Below are 19,874 nucleotides of genomic sequence, written 5' to 3'. Positions count from 1 at the left end.
TCATCATAATATTCTTTTGTATTCCTTAGCTTGATGGAATATGAAGAGAAGCAATGTTGGAAAATCATAGTTGGCATTGCATTATATCTATAGCAAAATAGGGTTTAAAGATATTTTTAAGATTTTAAAATTTGACCCAAAACATTTTTAGTGGTCCGAAATGGATTTTTGGAACCGCATTTCTAAACTTTTTCATAATTAGGAAACGACTCAAATATAATCTTTCTACAAACTTTTTGATTTACTAGGAAACAACACGGAAATGTTTTGCAAATGCGTTTCTTTAAATATTTTTGGAGACGAAACATTTCTGAAACAGAAAACACTACATTTTAGAGCTTCCGTGCATCATTATTTTATAAGAAATTGTACATGGATCGTTTCGTGTAACTGACATAACTTGACATTGAGTCCCTCCTACTATTAGGTAAAGATGTCCTTGCCTTAGCTTATTTATGGACGTCCCAACAGAAAGCCAAGCTAGCTAGATGTACAAACTGCATAGTATATTAATATAAAGAATTTTTACGGTATCAATTGATATTGATGATAACTTTTTGTACTACATATAGTATATCATATATATTATTTAAGTTATACTATCAACACTTGTCCTTATAATATTTACTGTAATAAGGTAAATATCAGTATTACTATGTCGATCTACAAAGTGGACAGATCGTCCCTTGTGCGTACTGACATTTGGCCCTATCTGCTCAGCCGTTGAATCACCATTATTTACATCATCACAAATACTATGTCGGGCCGGGATATGGGGTCCTTAATTATATTAGGGTTAGGGATTCTTTTGGGAGAAGTATTACTATGCCTATCAGCCTATGTAAATTATATCGCTCTAAAATGTATCAATATTGATAGGCACATTAATTAGAAATCCTCTATTAATATAATATTAATTAAAGTGAAATTATTCACATACCAACAATAATTCAGACCAAATTAAATCATCAGTGGCGTCATGCAACGCTAAGGATGATTATTTTGTATTTAAATAATTAATTTTATCTTGTGATACAACTACTTTTGAATTTATAGTGCATGCATGCATGGCCGTAGGGACATTTTCAATTATGTACAAGAAGATGGAAAGACATATAGAGGGAAACCACTTTTATTTAAAGGCCACAATGATTGACGGTTGATATTGGAAGATCTGATTGAGTGCAAACATATAATATTTACCAAAGTTTTTGTATATATATATATATATATATATATATATATATATATATATATATATATATATATATAAGTATTATTGACTCTATTATAAGGTATGATATATTCTATACTTTCTCAATCTCTTGCAACACAAAGAGTCAATACCCCACCGGAGTTCGATCATGTGACACTCCATCAATGAGAGTCACATAGGTGTTATATGAGCACAAGTGCTTGGCATACTATATCTTTTAGTTTCTCTTAATTAAAAAAATAGTGTGACGACAAATCCCATATATAATACAATTCAATTTATCAACCAACCAAAAATAAATTCATAAACTTTGTTTTCCTAACAACTGCAAAGTAGTACATGACTTGGTATAGGGTTCGAATCCTACCAAGAATCATAGTGTACAAACATTTGGGGGTTTGTTGGCTACTTGAGGCACATTTCGCAATTTAGAATTCAAACTTAGAGCAATCTCATTTGTGTTGGTTTTTTTTTTTTTTTTTTTTTTTTTTTTTTGGTGGAGTTTTTGCAAGCCAAATAGGAGAGAGGAGGGGGGAAGAAAAAAAAAAAAAAAAAAGTTGCTGTCCCAAAAAAAAAAAGAAAAAAAAATCATACACGCACCTAGCTGCGCAACAGGTGCGCTACACATGCACCTCTCGTCTTCATTCTCCATTTTTAACATTACAACTCGGCCCCACAAAAAAATAATTAAAATATATACTAGGAATAAAAACCATCCAAAACCTCCCATTTGTTTAAATACCTACCCCCAAGTTTTTTGTAAAAACTACAATTGAGATTGCTCTTATATATAGCCGGCATGGACTTAGTTCAATAATTTAGTAGGTAGTATTTAGAGAAGATTTCAAACTTTTATGTATATATATTATATATAGTGTGACTCTTCCAATACGAGAAGGCCAGGGAAGAAAGCATGCATGCAACGTAACGTCAATTTACTTTTGGCCATGAAATCCAACTATCCAAGCTTTTGGAAAGATCACACTTAAATTAATGACGATGATGAAATGAAGGCACATTTCAATTTTGCTCCGAAAAGTTAATGAATGGGATCGTAAGCCTGTCGGTTCATGCAGCCAAAAATTAAACATATATAGGGTATTAGGGTTTCGACCTATTTACATTAATTGGCTCTTGTTGATACATTGTGGTTTAGATAATTCATGTAATTTTATTTTATTTTTTTGTTTTCGATCCCCTTATACTTAAAAAAAGGTGTTTGCAACTTCCCTGTCGTACATGTAATAAGTGGACAGCATAATTGCCTAAATCTGGGTTACAATGACTCATAAAGACCATGTGTGTGTATATATATATATATATATATATATATATATATATATATATATATATATATATATATATACACACACACGTAACACACACATACAGACGTTACATATATGCATTATGTGTATTAGATCATTTAAAACCTTAAATTATATATTATCTATAAATATTATAAAATACTTTGATGTACGAAAAATCTTGCAATCGCTATTTAAAGACATGCTATGAGTGCGAAGTATTTTATCAAATACTCACATGGCGCGTGTTATCGAATGGTTAGCTAATCCTCATCTTCAATAAATTAATAATATGTATATTAATTAGTATTTGATTGATAAAACTTTTGAATTTTTTTTCTTCATTAGTAAATGAGATCTTTATTCTTTAAACAGACAGTCATACTTTAGTACTTTTTTACACCATTAACAAGCTAATAAGTATATATATATATCCAAATCCAACATTATCTAATTTGGTAATATATAATACTCGAATCTCTATTTTTTCCGATACAATAGTGGAAACGAAAGAAAAAAAAATTGAATCAAAGAAAACGAAGATCCCACCGCTCCTACCCCAAAGTAGGGATGTCAATCGGGCTATCAGACTAGCTAGCTTATTAGGCTAATTTGTTTTATTAGACTAAAATATTTCAAGTCTAATCCTAAAAAAAATTAGTTGCTATCAGGTCAACTCATCAAGTTCGTGCTAAGATTGACATTTTTACCCTAAAGAATTGGTGAAAAAGGTAAACGGTAGAATGTACTAATCATATATATTTCAAATGCTTGTACACGTACATATATAACACACAGTAGCTAAACAAAATATGCAAATATATGGGTCATAATCATTTTCATCTAGTGTTTATCTTTTCAACTAACAAATTAAAAACTAGTGAATCACTCTTCATCTTTACATTCCTAAGCTATATATGGTCCAATCTAGTGCGAGGCTATAATAGAAGACCGACAGCGCAGCTCAGCTAGTCAGCTACCAAACTCATCGTGACACCCACTTTATATTGAATCTTTAATTTTAACGTCAAGAATATTATCCAATCTTCTAAATATCTAGAAGTAATAAAAAATTATTGGCCAATTTGTTAGTTATATATGTGCTGACTCGTAAATCTAAAGCCCCATCACGTGCACACCTTATTTTTGATAATATATTTTAAGCCATCCAATATAATTGGACTTCTTTTTCTCGAAGAAAACATCACGGTACACATAGACCCAATTCATTTTTATTTTTTTTCAAAAATAAAAATAAAAATAAAAATAAAAATAGTGGGAGTTCTATGTAGCAGTTATACCATGGACCCGGTTCACATTGCAATGTGGATAAGGATCTAAAATACACAATTTACATACTGAATGTTCACAATTTGAGCTGTGAGCATTTAGTATCTAAATTGTGGTTATTTAGTATATAAACTGTGTATTTTTGGATCCAGGTTCACCTTATCCGAGTCCACAGAATAATTTGTCAGTTCTATGTATCTAAATATAGAATAGAAGCATAGTATATGTGTAAATAATATATTGCTGATACACACATGATACTTTCTATGTCATGATATGGCAAAAAAGCTTTATGTATATGCTTTGCATTAAGTAGCAGATGTTTGGCCTTTGAGGTGTTGTTGCACTGTCAAAAGGAGCTTTTTTATTTTTTTTATTTTGTATTATTATTGTTTTTGTTTTTATTTTGAATTTTGAATTATTATATTGTATCCCCTAAAGGAGCTTTGGTGATGGCGAAGAAAAGTTTGTATATCAGATTAGCATAACACGCCAAAAGAAAAGGGAAGATAACAAAGGAGAGTGATGAGAAAAAAGAAGAAAAGAAATGGCAACTTGTGATTTCCAAATTAAATACGTAATCTGATCTTTGGTTAATGCAGATAATAATTGCTACGTAAAACATAAGTGGGAATAATGCATGCATGCATTATCACCTTTTTAATAACTCACCAATAAAATGTTCAATCATTCACAATATTTTTTTACATTCCGGTAAATAGGAAAAAAAGAAGAAGATGAAAATGTAATAATTTATTATAAGATTGACTATTTCGTCAAATAACGATGAATGTAAATATATATTTAAAGTGTCAATAAATAAATGGGTTAAATATATGAGTAGGAAAACCTGCAATAATACAATAGTAATATTCGATGGGTATCATCACATAGCTGAGTTGGTAGGACTACTGTTGGTTTAGTAACCTGGACTTGTTTAATACATGTGTAATTTCAAGTTGGACCGGGTTAAAGATCGGAGTACCTTAACACTATTTACAATGTGGTGATGTGGGCTATGATGATGAGGTGTGCACCATTGCACAATTTGAATGGTCATATTGGAATCATGCACAACTTAATCATGAAGATTTAAATTCTTTTGGATTATCGATTATTGGAATATATTATGATTGAATTGGCATGCATGTATATATATTTTACAAAAAAAGTTAATAATTTCACATGCAACATATACACATCAGGTATATTAAATTATGCAGTTTGGGTGATGGTTAATTGATGAAATCCTCCACTGTGCTAACTTCAATACATCATTGGAGGAGTGGCCTGGCCTCTAAAGAAAAATGTGATGAGGAGGACTATATATATATGATTATATGTGTGTGTGTATTCAAATTAAATTAAAGACAATCGAATTGCATGTGTCTTTCACTTGAAATCTGGCCTCCATTTTATAAGGCTCAAAATTGACTACTACCACCGGCCAAGTGACGTTAGGTTTGAATGAGGCTTTTGTTTTTGGAAGGTTATATATTAATAATAAAATAAAATATTCAATTAAGAGTTGATTTTAGCCGGTTGTTATAAATCTGTTACGTTCACATTATATGTTACTTAGAGTACGCAACCCTAATAGTTACTTTAGGGGATCTTTGTGGTTTTTTTTTTTTTTTTTTTTTTTTTTTTTTTTTGGGTTTGGGCGGGGGTGGTGGAGAGAGTAAAAAAAGATTTACAGAATTGAAGGGTTTTTGTGGGCTCTGTAGTCTGTAGTAGACATGTTAAATCGAATTAAACAATATTTTTTAAAAAAGTTTTGCTTGTTCCCCCTCCCCCACCCCTCCTCTCATTCTCTCTCCTTGGTGGCTAAAAAACTTGACATTTATTTTCAATTATTGGACTTGCTCTTAGAGCATCTACATTAGTAGATAATATGGGGAGATTGCAGTATTAATTCACCCCACCCAAGATAATAGCTAATGTGGGGGAAAATTATTTGAGAAATAATTCTCCTGCAAATGAAGGAAGATTTCAGAAATGGTGGGACCCACCACAAAAATAAAAATAAAACACCACAGGTGACAGCCACGTGGCTGTCACCATAGCGCCTGACAGTCTTAATTTTTTTTTTTAAAAAAAAATTTAATTTTCCTTTTTTTTTTTTCTTTTTTCCTCTCCCCTCCCATCTTCTCTTTCCTAATCACTCTTACATTATCCCCAACAAATGTGGATGCTCTTAGATGCAATAATTGACTCTTCATTCTTGAAATGTCGAGAGTCAAAACTTTATATTATAATCAAACATTTATAACTACACCTAATAATATCTTTCTCAATATTTAATACTAATAGGGAACAACAATATTTAATACCAATTGTCAAATTAAGTAATTATTACTATGTCAAAAGTTATAGTTAATACTTAATAGCAAATAGGGACGGACCCAAAGGGGGGCAGGGGGGCGACTGCCCCGTCACCTCACCCCCGCCCCATATATAGTCTTTGTATGTATATATGTATATATAGTACATGTTTTAGTATTAGTATATAAAAACTATAAAATATTAACAAGAAGTGAATTAGATTAGGTGGTCAAGCACATATTTGGCAATGGTGAGGTTAAGGATTCAAATCTTTGCATTAACATGTAGTTTTACAATTCTTTTTACTCATTGCCATATGACTTCAAACAATCACGTTTTTAATAGCTTCTTTAAACACACACACACAAATATATATATATATATATATATATATATATATATATATATATATATATAACATTCTTTTATATTAATAATGAGATATGTAATTTATGTTGTGTTTTCTATTCAAATTATTTTATCAAATTAATTATGTTTCATATTCTGTAATGAATATTTTTATAAAGTTTCGATGTGTTTTACAATTCTTTTTACTCATTGCCATATGACTTCAAACAATCACGTTTTTAATAGCTTCTTTAAACACACACACAAATATATATATATATATATATATATATATATATATATATATATAACATTCTTTTATATTAATAATGAGATATGTAATTTATGTTGTGTTTTCTATTCAAATTATTTTATCAAATTAATTATGTTTCATATTCTGTAATGAATATTTTTATAAAGTTTCGATGTGTTTTATTTTTCGTCCATATCTTACAATATTTACGACTATATTTTTAAGTAATTTATTTATTTTCTTTTAAATTATCTCTTTTGTTTTAATGTTTCGCCTTTACTGGAAAAATTTTCTGAATCCGTCTGACGTCTGTACTGTTTCGCCCCCCCTCAATCGAATTTCTGGCTCCGTCCCTGATAGCAAATGTGCAACGTTATTCCCTTATACTTTTTTTTAGTACTATTAACTCTATTACAAGGTAGTATATGTTCTATATTTTTTCTATCTGTTATATTCCCTTATACTTATATAACAATTTTATGATGATAGGATCTTAGACATAATTCTTCAGGTCTCTGCTTAACCATTTGAATTAGTAAAACAAATAAAAATATAATACCTACCATGTTAGACTAAGACTACTCTCTCCTAGTCTCCTATCATTAAATACAATATGCAGGCCCAACTTGCTAGGTTTCTAATTTAGTTAGGCCTAATCAACAAAGCCCATTTATCTAAAGAATTATTCCAGTCCGTTATTTAGCCCACAAAGCCCTAGTATTTTAGCACTTGTTCAAATTCCAGCCCAGAAATAGAATTTTTCTTTGTGAACTATGAAGAGTCATTGTGCAAAATTGCAGATCAACTGATGAACATTATTATTATTATTTTTGAATGACAATATTATTTATAAAATTTAAAATTTTACATTCTTTTATATAAAGTAATTTGTTTTGTTTGTATTTATATTTATATCCTTGAAATGGTAGGTATTGAATAGTATATCGCATCGGTCTGGTCATATAATTAGAGTCAAGTCAAATTAGCATTAAAGTATACAAATATAACATTATTCTTTTCCTTTTCCCAAATACTGAGGAGTGTTATGCTCTGCATCCGTGTGCATCATGCATGGTGCACACGGATGCAAAAACAACGTCGTTTTGATATTGACTTAAAAAAAAAATACATAACTTCATAACTATACATCCAGAATTGCATAACTACACATCCATAACTTCATAACTATACATCCAGAATTGCATAACTATATATCCATAACTTCATAACTATAAATCCAGAATTGCATGCATAACTACACATTTATAACTTCATAACTATACATCCAGTATTGTATAACTACACATCCATAACTTCATAACTATAAATCCAGAATTGCATAACTACACATCCATAACTTCATAACTACACATCCAGAATTGCATAACTATACATCCATAACTTCATAACTATAAATCTAGAATTGCATAACTACACATCCAGAATTGCATAACTATACATCCATAACTTCATAACTATAAATCTAGAATTGCATAACTACACCATGCATAATTACACTGATACACCCATGATGTTGCTGGAGTTATTATTATTATTATTATTATTATTATTATTATTATTATTATTATTATTGTTGTTGTTGTTGTTGTTGTTGTTGTTGTTGTTGTTGTTGTTGTTGTATAGTGGGATAACCACTATTTTAGGCATGTAATAGGTAGTTATACAAGTAATGGGGTAGTGGATAGTTAAAGGGGTGGTGGGTAGTTTTGTTATCAGTATAAATAGCTACATGTGTATTTGGAGAATATCAATGAAGAATATATTTATGAATGTCTGGAGACATTTTGAGAGTTAGACTATCACTCGAAGTATAGTCATGGGAGTTCGGCTGTCACTCGAAGCACAACCATGGAGTTTGGCTCGACTCGAAGAAGAGCAATCCATACAACCTCAGGGTTGTATCATACACATCCATAACTTCATAACTATAAATCTAGATCAAGAATTGCATAACTACACATCCATAATTTCATAACTAAAAATCCAGAATGAATGAACTAAAAATCTAGAATGAATGAACAACATAATGCTGTTGCTGGGAATCGAAACTGAATTTTATTTTATTTTTTTTAAGTGGGATGCGTGTTTTTAGTCAAAACGACGTCGTTTTTGCATTGCATGGTGTACACGGATGCACAACACAATTTATCAAATACTGACTACTGAACCAATGCGCTAAATTCGTGCGGGTCAAATAATACTATTCTTATACATTCAGAAGAGAAACAAACTACAAAGTCGGTGCAAGGATGGATCTATTACAAGATCAAGAAGTTAATTAGGTTATTTCATAAGATTATTCTTACCCATCTAGTCGAAAGTTAAAATATCTATTATTTAAGTAATGAATTAATTTATTATTATAATAAAGTAAGTGATGAAACTTTAATATATAAATTAAAAAGATTTATCCCATAATCAATGGGATTTTCATGCATCATAGTTATCTGGAATTAAACTTCATTCTGACAATTGTATAAATTATTCCGCACCAGGCCATGTGCATGTTTGTTCATGCAACCTAGTAAGCATATATTTTAGTTTGTGTTTGGGTTTTGGATGGTATCAAAATCGAGAAAATGGATATTATTGTTTGCCAAACACAGCGTTCGTTCTGACAAAAGAGATATATAGACTGGATGGGGGAATCTACTAACCATGGTTAACGTCAGATATATATACCACATTAAAATCCAAAATGATTCTCCTCTATAAGCTTTCCTTTTCTCTTATATTACAATTATGATATCATCATATCTTTGATGTACACAAAACTTGCTTGCCATATCATATCTAAATATGCATTCCGGATAAAACACATTTTGTAATCTTAATCAATAAAAGATTATATATAAAAAGTAATAAACTAGTTTAGATTGTTTATAAGTTACCAACTTAAAAAAAAAAAAAAAAAAAAAAAAAACCAATAAATAATGTAACTTTCACAATAAGTCAATTTTAGAACCTTGTAATTACTAGCTAGATTATATTAATGGCTGAAATATTGAATATTCTATGAACAAGTATTAATTGTCGATCTTTGTATAACTTTTATTCATTAAAGGTAAAATCCCTCTTCGAAGGACTTTTATGAGTTTTATCCCCAAACTGATAGGATAATGAAGAAGGAAATCAAGATAATTCAGCAACCTCTAAGTGGAATGACTAATGTCTTTCAACTACAAAAAAAACCCGTCATGCACGTTAAGTGTCACTTTCCCAATAAGATTCTTTGATTTTCCTTATGTGTTATTGTTCATAATCTATCACCTGAGTTGCTTTATAAACATCTTTTTATAATTCTAATTATCTGCCGACGGTGTAGGGATGGCAACGGGGCAGGGCGGGGGCGGGAAGTATACTCCCCGTCCCCATCCCCGGCGGGAATTTGAAAAAATTCCCCGTCCCCGTCCCCACGGGAAATTTGGCGGGGACGGGGAATCCCCATCCCTGATCAACCCATAGTACAATTTAAAAAAAAATAAAATCTATAAAAAAAATTCAACATTCAATATTCAATATAATATATAATATATTTGAATATATACACAGTATTAGTATAGCAATGCTTATGTAATTATGTTCAGAATTTAAATACATATATTCTATATAATATTCAATATATATACACAGTACACAATGCTTTATACAATTATGTTTAATTACATACATTATATTCTATGTAATATTCAATATACACAGTATACAACAGTGTTTTATGTAATTAACTAATTATGTTTAAATCAACAGTACACTGTATTAGCCACAAACAAAAACAAATTCTAATAATCTATATCTAATTTCTAATTTCTCATTCCTAAAACTATATATATATATATATATATATATATATATATATATATATATATATATATATATTATTCGAGGACGGGACGGGATGGAGCGGGGAAGGGTATCCCCGTCCCCGCCGGGGAATTTCACAAACTCCCCGTTCCCGTCCCCCGATCCCCGAATTTTTTTCCCGTCCCCGTCCCCGTCCTCAACGGGGGCGGGGATCCCCAACGGGGACGGAGCATATTGTCATCCCTACGACGGTGCGGTGACTATATTAGATACAATAAAATATGGGTAGGGTAAAATTATTCATATGTATATATTTTGGAGGGTGGGGCAGGGACATAGTTGGTCAACTCTAGCAACGACTTCGTACTTTTTTTTTTTTTTTTAATTTTCTTAGTCCCAACTCCCAACTACAAGCAGCTAGCGGCAGTAGGAACAAAGTATTAGATTCGGTATTGTATTCTTTGAGATTATGATCCGACGGCCAAGAATGGGTGAGGGGTTGCAACACCCTTGATTCAATACCAAAACCAGTACGTCTGCAAAGCAGAAACCTGAAAACCTCCTTCCATTATCCCCTCTCCTCTCCTCTCTTCTCTGATCTTCAAAATTTTGTTTTCTCCGCTTTCTTCCTTCTCATCTCCGCCTGCAACAGGTTCGTCTCCTCTCTCTCTCTCTCTCTCTCTCTCTCAATTTCTCTCGCTTTCCTTTTCACTTTCGCTGTCTCTCTGTCTTCCCAAACACGGTCTTAATTTGGTTTTTCCAACTGCTCCTTTCTCCTGTCTTCCTCGTATTTTCTTTTACTAGAAAACTTCTCCTTTTGCAGACTCACCTTTCTCTCTCTTTCTTTCTCTGTATACATTTCATTTTATTTTATTTATTTTATATATTTTCCTCTGTCTTTTTTGGTTAATTTTTATCAGATCTCAGAACCTTTTTCAGCAGTTTTAGATTATTTAAAAAAAAAAACTGAGAAAATTTTTAAGGTTTTTGTTTGGATATGAAGTGTTAATGATGTTCTGGATAATGTAATGGTAAATTTGTTCTACGTGGACTCGGAGAGTCGGAGGTGAATTAACGGTCAAATCTGTGTTTGATGATGGTAGGTGTCGGGACCGTACAGATATGGAAGTGATGGTTAACCATGATTTGCTAACGTGCGCCGCTCACTCTCGCCCTTGTCTCCTTAGCTCATTTTTCGCGGTCAACGCTCGCCCCCTTTACTCGCTTCAAGTAAGCCTCCTTCCACCGTGCTTAAATCTCACTTCAAATTCTTTTGTATTCTTTTATTTGTTTATTTATTTTATGGAACTGATGAGAATCGGACTTAAACTTAAAGATCTTACTTTATATATTAAGGTTGCTCGATTATAACGATTATAAAAAATTCCTAAAACTTTTTTTTTTTGTTATTAAGAATTAAGAATTATATTAAAATTAAAATTTTATTTCTATATTTGATTAAGGTTATAATTTATGTCTAAAATTTGTTGTCTTTTTTGTTACTTATGGAAAATTGCTTTTTCGTGTTTGGATATTTATAAATTTACCTTTTTTGGTTTTAAATGTTTTTTTAAAAATAAATTGACGTTAATTTTTAGCTCATCAGAGGTACTTTTTGATGATGTATTATTATTTTGGTGGGGGAAGAAGATGATGTATTATTTGGTCCCTGAGCTAACGTACGCCTCATGGGTTTACCCTCCTCGGAACTCAAAACGAAAATAAATTTGGATTTTTATGCGCATATGGTTCCGGGTTGGTCGGAATGGTGGGCCCCCGCCAGGAATAATATACACTGCCACTATCACCGAATATGACGAGGAGTTGAAACTTCGTCTTTACGTTTTGATTAATTAGTTAATTACTAATCAATTGTTAGATTCCATTATTATAACGTACACCATAAAGTAGAGAACGAGCTTAATCTTTGATTAAGAAAATGATTAACATGGTGTTAATCACCAATCAATCTCCAAGATTTAAAACAGTATCTGGGTTGTTGGAGAATCTCATTCCAATAACTACTTTGTATCATGCGGACAAACTGGATAATGTTTTTTTTTTTTTTTTTGGGACTGGATCCCACAAACACCACCTTGGTGGTGATAACTGGTGTACTAACGATTTCTTTTACTTTGTTTAACGACGGTTGGTGTGGTTAACTATGTTTGAGTTATAACTATCTTACGAGATACAGATATCAGTACAATAAGTTAAATACATCTTAGTGATAAGTTAAATAAAGATGTAATGATTTTTCAGGACCTAATGAGGTCGACAAGGGAAGCCAAGGGGAAAGGAGATCATAGCATGAACAGCCAGTCCAAAGTGGTTGACGCGGAGGGAGAGGATGGCGATGAGAATGGGAGTGGTGAATTTGCCGATGGTGAGGGTGAATTCTCCGATGGAGAAGCTCAGGTGAACAATGAGAACGGAAAGAGCAGCCCGGGTGGGGAGGGAGGCGAGAGCGGGGAGAATGGAGAAGAGGAAGATGGGGATGATGGTGAAGGCGAAGGACACAACAACGACGATGGTGACAATGAAGATGATGAAGATAATGATGATGAGGACGAGGGCGAAGACGGGGAGGAGGAAGCTGTGGAACAGGAGCACGAGGATGAGGAGGAGAACGAGGACGAAGATGATGAAGACGAAGAGGAGGCTCTCCAGCCCCCAAAGAAGAGAAAGAAGTGAAGTGAAGTAGCAGCATGACTAATTCTCAAGGCTTTAAGCTCATAATGTGACAACTATGAAAGATGTTTGTGTTTAGATTTTTCATTTGAAGAGTGTGTTTAGAGAACCTCTGAGGCTTAAATTGGCTTTTAAGCCAATTGAGCAAACAATCATCTCACTTTTAATCACTCCTATAAAGCACTACTACTTGTTCAATACTTCAATTGCTACTTCTCGTAATTACTTCATTCACAAGACTTATATTCAGGGCCTCCCCACTTTTAGTTTTGTAATAAAATATATGTCAAAAGCAATTATAAAAGGATTTCTTCAGTCTTGAACGGGAAACACAGACAAATATACATTTTCCTGTTCAACATTGTAAATCACAGAGAGAAAAACCAAAGCATAAAGAAACTGAATACTAGGATACATTTAATGCACGGAAGGAGATATGCGGCTTCTTCTATGTGCACTGGACTACTTGTATTTACAGGAATTGAAGGGCAGTCAGCGATGAAGCTATGAAGTCACTTTTTCGTTGCATCAATGAACATGGCCCGAGTCCAATGCTCAACATCTTCGGTTTGTGAAGGCGGAGGAGGAAAAGTGGGGTGCTCGATTAGATCCCAACCCTCGATTAAATTTTCATTCCTTCCTAGGTCGGATATTTCATTGGCGTAAAGCAAACTGGCTGTAGAACTTGGAAGATTATGGTCAAATATGTTTCTCTGCAAGGTTAGAGAGAGAACACGTTATTAACTGCAATATATTTTATTTAACCTGCAGTGAGATAGTTTGCCAAGCAAATTGTAATGGCAGGGCATAGGATTGTTCAAAACCATGTTGGTCCAAAAATTACTCAAAAAAAGACCGAACTACCTAAAGTACTAAATGTACATAATCCTTAAAATGAATTCTATGCTAAGGTCAAATCCTTGTGTTAAACTTGTGTGTTCATAGATGACGAGAGCACGAGAAATCTAATGTGTAGTTCTCCACTTGTGATTTTTGGGTGCCTATGATGATCAAGAATATTCAAGATGAGTTCATTTTTTTCATACAGCAAAGAACCAGAAAAAACTACCACATCCAATAAATCAGAACTTGAAAACAGAAACAACTTCAACTAATTGAATAGAATTAGATAAGTGTGCAACTTAGACTAACTTTAAAAAAATGCACAAAACAGATTTTTGCTACTTACTTGTGCTTGCAACGCATGCACACTTTCTATCATAGCACTTGAGGAAACTAATGAATTTACATCCCACACAGATCTGCTGAATTGTTGGACTTGCTTGGATGACCTGCATAAGAAATCAATTTCATTCTCAGGACAATATCCACAAGCCCTTTATTGTAAACACAAAACAAAGATAGTTGAAAAGGAGATTATACCCTGAACAAGCCATTTTTAAAGAAAATACAGATCGGACTTCCTTGGAAGAAGAAAGGGTAGTCAACAACCTTGCAAATGCTTCAAAAGTAGAAGCCTCTGCAGGAACGTCTAGGCATAATATGTTATAACAGTATGTTGTTGCGCAAGCAACACTTTTCTTGAGAAGTGCTATCCCTTTCTGTAACTCCTTGTGTGTTTCAAGTGAGTGTGGTGAAGCAGAAGAATAATTGAAACTGCTGCTACCAGAAGAATCCAAGCGAGCCTTCCTATCAGACTCCATAGAAGCCACACCAAAGTTACTTGAGCTTTTTTCAGACCACGAAGTTTCTCCACCAGTAGAGCAAAAATTTTGGCGAGGAATAAAAAGAGGGTATTCACCACTGCAGCACATGAAATAAGGTAAGTAAATAGGCAAATGAACAGAGTAAAATTTGTTGTATAACTGGAAACCTTCTAGACGATGGGCGTGCATCCCAATAAGAATCTCGCTGCCATATTCGAGAACATGAACCCTGATACAAGAACACAAAGTTGCTGTATTTCACCAACAAAGCTGCAAAGACATTGGTGTTACAAAAGTCTCAAAGACTGGAAACTTACCGCAAATCCTGAGTTATGAAGTGCAGGAGCACATACATTACGAACAATAAGATTCAACAGTTGCACCATGTATCTGCTTGAAACATGAGATATTGCTTATTAGTAAAACCCATCATTTAAAACAAGGTGAAACTGATAACACAAGTACATACGATGGTGTTTTCAGGGTCACTTGATTTTGATGTGAATATAGCAACCTACCTAAACAACTACGAGCAATATCCCCCCCCCCCCCCCCTCTCCTCTACCCCCTGGGCTGAGGCACCCACCCACCAAATAAACAAATAAACACCAACTCACCAAGGAAAGTATTTTGGACTGGAATATTTTAAGATACACGTGGTTGTAACGTGCACAAGATTAATCTTCATTCAGCTGAGTAATTAATGTTTGATGTAGCATAAACTCAAATTTTGCAAAATACTAACATGAAAATGCAAATAGATGTGAAAAACATTGCGTAAAATCATAAGATTAATTCAGTCGCTTTATACTAAACACACTTGGTTTCATGCCTAAGCTCCAACTCACCAGTCCAAAAATTAGCATAGTTGTAAGGAAGAGAGTAGAAAGACGAAAACCAGAATGCAGCAGGTAAAACAAATTGACATAGATATCCAAAGTTAGGACTTTTTCATGCGGCAAAGGTAAGTGAGATAAACAAACAGCTTGAAGACCAAGTGGGGAAGCAACCGTAGAAATTGCATATGTAAAGGCTGTAAAGAAGATTACCCCAGAGACGCAGCAAGCTCATCAGATGGAACAGAATGGGGATCAAGTCCTCTCGGCAAGCGTGCATTACAAATAGTATCATATTGACCATTAGATCCATCTTTTCTTTCAGAATCTACAGTAACCTGTAATATTAAGTGGGTTAAGACTTTGAATTAGTTGATTCAGATGCCCAATTACAAAGAAACACCATACCCAAATATAGATCTTTTCCAACTTATATTTAGTTATGAAATACACCATCAAAATAAGAAATACTGCTTTTCTATCACTCGAATATTCACTACAGAGTACAGACAAGAGGTAGCAAAGAAAGTAGAACATCATTACTCTCCTAATGAATCAAATCTACAACTCCAAAACTAGCATGAATTATTTGGAATTGTGTCCACATGCAGAGGAAGGAGTTATTCATGAATTATGACGCACCTATTAAGTAAAAGTATCGAAAAAGTTAATATAGTAAATCTTAGAGCCACATCAACCCACCAAAAGTTACTAGTAAAGATGAGAAACAGCAATCAAAAATTCCCAAATTATTATAGTTTTAGAGTAGTAGCCAAGTCTCACAATTGCCAATACCAAGAAACTTGTTTCAAAAGAAATTCACATCATCATTGAAATAAATACACCACTACAAATAGCATAGAGCATGATATTCTGTACATTTAATTGCCTAAAACCTACCCGGCGTTGAGGAAACAGCTTGCATATCTGCTTAATAACAACAGACTGTTTATGAAGGAGTTCAGAGGTGATGGCCATCTGTAGCAAGGATATTCAAGCAATAAATACCAAGAAGAGAAAAAAACAGGCATGATCACATACTCATTTAGTAGAATTGTTATCTCACATGACCAAGATTTTGAGTGCAGATAAGATTAGGAAAGAACTTCTCAAGTTGTTCTGCACGATTCTTTTCCAGCTGCAATGCCATTCCCAAGAGAAACATTTTCATTAGAATTCCACATTAAATTCAATTATTAATGATAAATACAGTAAAATATACAGCATTTTACCACGCTCATGGCTGATTCAACCAAATTGTACTTCTCTTTTAGATCATTAGACAACTTGTCAATATTAGTCTTCCCTGTAAACACAACAATCAGTCAGCAATCAGTTTGCTATTCAAGATAAACATTATTTGGAAAGGACAACTAACCTTCCAAAAGTTGTTCTCTACGTTGTCTGAGATCCTCCCTTAATCTTGCAAGCTTCTCATTTTGGAGCACCCGCCAACTCAGTTGATCATCAGCCTTGCCCTGATGAGAATAAAGACTAGAGTGAAACTGAACAATCTAGAAAACTGAACTAAAGTAAAGAAACATATCAGTTACAAATACACTCCCAGATAACAAAAGGACATGAGATCAAAAGAGAGTTTTTTTTTTTTTAAATAATTAGATAAAATTAAGACAGTTTTAAGAAATCATGGGATTAAAAAAAATAATAATAATAATAATACAAGACCAGACCAAATACATACAAATTACAATCCAATCCAGTTCTTTAACACAAGCATCTCATTTATGAGCATATTTAAAATGTTCACTTACAAAAGTCAAAAATTCATAAAATTCAAGTTATTAGTTTATCATACTTTATGCAACCACAGTTTCACAATGGCAAATTTTGGCACAGGGGAAAGTAGCCAAGAGCTTAAAGTCTAATATATGAATGACCCATCTTTTCTGCATTTGTGTTAGTAATGGTACATGACATTAATAAGCCATTATGAGTTTTAGCAAGCACTCTACACAAATCCATTCATCAAATCAAAATTAAATTTCTTAAATTAGTACTCTTCCCACTCCTTTAACTTCATCTCACCCTCCACAGAAAACATTTCCCAGTCCATGAATTGACTGAGCTCAACTGAGCATGAGGGTAAAGGGGTGTATTAACCATGAAAATGATGGCATCAATTTTTTTAGCATGAGTTGCAATTAAATGGGAACTGGTTCCTTGGAGACTGTATGTCCTCTTGGGCTCAACTGAAAAATCTTTTTCTTCCATTTTCCCCATCTCAATACCAAGCAACAAACATAATCCTTCTAGTGATTAATTTACATATATAATTCCCATTGTAATAAACTAATAATAATGAGATAGATTATCAAACCAATGTTATGTTGGAATTCAAGTTTATAGATACTTAAGACTGATAACAATGGTAGAGAAATGCAGAGGAATTGAAAATTAGTTCAACACATGAACCTTATAGAGTTATAGGTGTTAAAAATGTAGCAAACAACCAATACAGCAGAAATCTGTCATAACACAAGCTCATTATCCTGAACTAAACACACCTTAGCAACAAGCACTTCACTCAATCTTGCATATAATGCATCCCTCCGACTCTTCAACGATTTCAAAGTCGTACCATACTCGTTCAATCTGCACATAAATTGCATTCCAACAGTTTAAACTCAGTTTCAGTAGGACCATAAATCACGGACATTAAATAATCCCATTTAATATCCCACTGCTCTTACCTGTAATTAACACAGACAGGGCAAATAGAAGGGAGATTTGGGTTCTCACATATTCCACAGACATTTGCTTTCCTCGTCATCATCTGAACATTCATTCACTCACACCTATGGTTTTCTTCCTCATCCCTGGTATATTCATCCACTATAAGCTAGATTTCAAAAACCACAGCACACATCATCAATCATTAAACTGGCTCTTAGCAAGCCTGAGTTCACAAATGTATCATAAAAATTTTCAACCTTTGATCAATTTTGAGAAAACCAGGAGCTCAAACTAGTATAACCATACCACGCAATGAAAATTCACGTAAAATGTAGGCATAACAATTAGTCAGCATTTGGGAAAATTTAAAACACTAGCTATGGCCCAGAATTAAGACCACAGGCCAACTTGTGAGGTGAAACACACAATAACCTTGGAATTGAAACATTCACGGAAAACGAAAAAGAGAAACTGTGAAGCTAAACAAAGAGACTTTTGGAATTTAGCATGATATTTGACTGGAGAGTAATTGTATGAATGGAACAAATGATAATTTAACAGGAAAATTAAACTTATCGAGATTGATGGTGCATGTAACACAATTTGAAAGTAATCCGATTCAATTTTTGAAGCGTCAATGACAAGGAAGCCAATTTAGGGCTTATTACGTGTGAATGTAATTGGGAATCTATGGTCGCTTTTAAGGCGGCGAGTTTGTAGTGCCTCCCGGTGACCGGAGCTCCGGCGGCGCTATGTCTTAGAGTTTCCTTGGCTTTGCTTTTGCAGTCTTGCAGATGATTTTTAACCTTGAGTGCAGGTTTTCTTAAAGCCCTTGGAATCCTGATCAAATAAAAATCTCGTCTTTTATTTTATTTTATTTTGTATATTTTTTCCATTTTTCTTGTTAAAAATGTTTTTTTTTTCTTTATAATACTACATTATAAAAAGTGTCAAATAAGTTATTGAATTTGTGTTTTTAATAATTTTTATGTAGTCAGGTCAATTGCATTTTATATTATACAATTGAGCCATCAAATAAAAAAAATATGTGTAATTTAAGCATTTTTTTTATATAGTGATAGGGTTATATGGCAACGCTACTTGCCCTACATGGTTTATAAGTGCACTTTCGGACCTCTAAAAGGCTTACAAGAGCATTTTCTGACGGGAGGATCTACATGTGCACTTCTTGACCTCCTAGAGTCCTCGTTATGAGATTTTCTAACCTCCATGTTAGAAGACTTCCTAACCTTCCTATTAGAAGACTTCATGACCTCCGTGTCAGAATACATCCCGACCGGCGACCACCCTTTTAGATATGTCGACACCGCCATCACCTCACAAGTTGTCCCCTCAACAACTTACATTTGTTGTGACCTATTTGAGTGCTCAATCAATAGATGACACGTCAACTATGTCAAT

General features: G+C 33.2%; 2 protein-coding genes across 2 annotated transcripts; one reads left to right on the top strand and one right to left on the bottom strand.

The window, feature by feature from the left end:
- Nucleotides 1–11,003: 11,003 nt before the first annotated feature.
- Nucleotides 11,004–13,461, top strand: LOC109170553 (spore wall protein 2-like). The gene is made up of 3 exons (XM_019319714.1): nucleotides 11,004–11,216; nucleotides 11,668–11,794; nucleotides 12,827–13,461. The coding sequence occupies exons 2-3, from the start codon at nucleotides 11,687–11,689 to the stop codon at nucleotides 13,256–13,258; spliced, it is 540 nt and encodes a 179-aa protein (XP_019175259.1). The 5' UTR covers nucleotides 11,004–11,216; nucleotides 11,668–11,686; the 3' UTR covers nucleotides 13,259–13,461.
- A 90-nt stretch (nucleotides 13,462–13,551) lies between these two features.
- LOC109170552 lies at nucleotides 13,552–19,295 on the bottom strand. The gene is made up of 13 exons (XM_019319713.1): nucleotides 19,121–19,295; nucleotides 18,470–18,595; nucleotides 18,284–18,371; nucleotides 17,137–17,236; nucleotides 16,991–17,064; nucleotides 16,825–16,896; nucleotides 16,659–16,736; nucleotides 15,972–16,096; nucleotides 15,240–15,312; nucleotides 15,090–15,151; nucleotides 14,639–15,019; nucleotides 14,445–14,547; nucleotides 13,552–13,968 (listed from the first exon to the last, which is right to left on the bottom strand). Exons 2-13 carry the CDS (start codon nucleotides 18,562–18,564, stop codon nucleotides 13,768–13,770), a joined length of 1,452 nt encoding a protein of 483 aa, XP_019175258.1. The 5' UTR covers nucleotides 18,565–18,595; nucleotides 19,121–19,295; the 3' UTR covers nucleotides 13,552–13,767.
- Between the last annotated feature and the right edge of the window lie 579 nt (nucleotides 19,296–19,874).

Source organism: Ipomoea nil, unplaced genomic scaffold (genome assembly GCF_001879475.1).
Source record: "Ipomoea nil cultivar Tokyo-kokei standard unplaced genomic scaffold, Asagao_1.1 scaffold3321, whole genome shotgun sequence".
Lineage (NCBI taxonomy): Eukaryota > Viridiplantae > Streptophyta > Magnoliopsida > Solanales > Convolvulaceae > Ipomoea > Ipomoea nil.
This window is presented reverse-complemented; position numbering and strand designations above follow the sequence as displayed.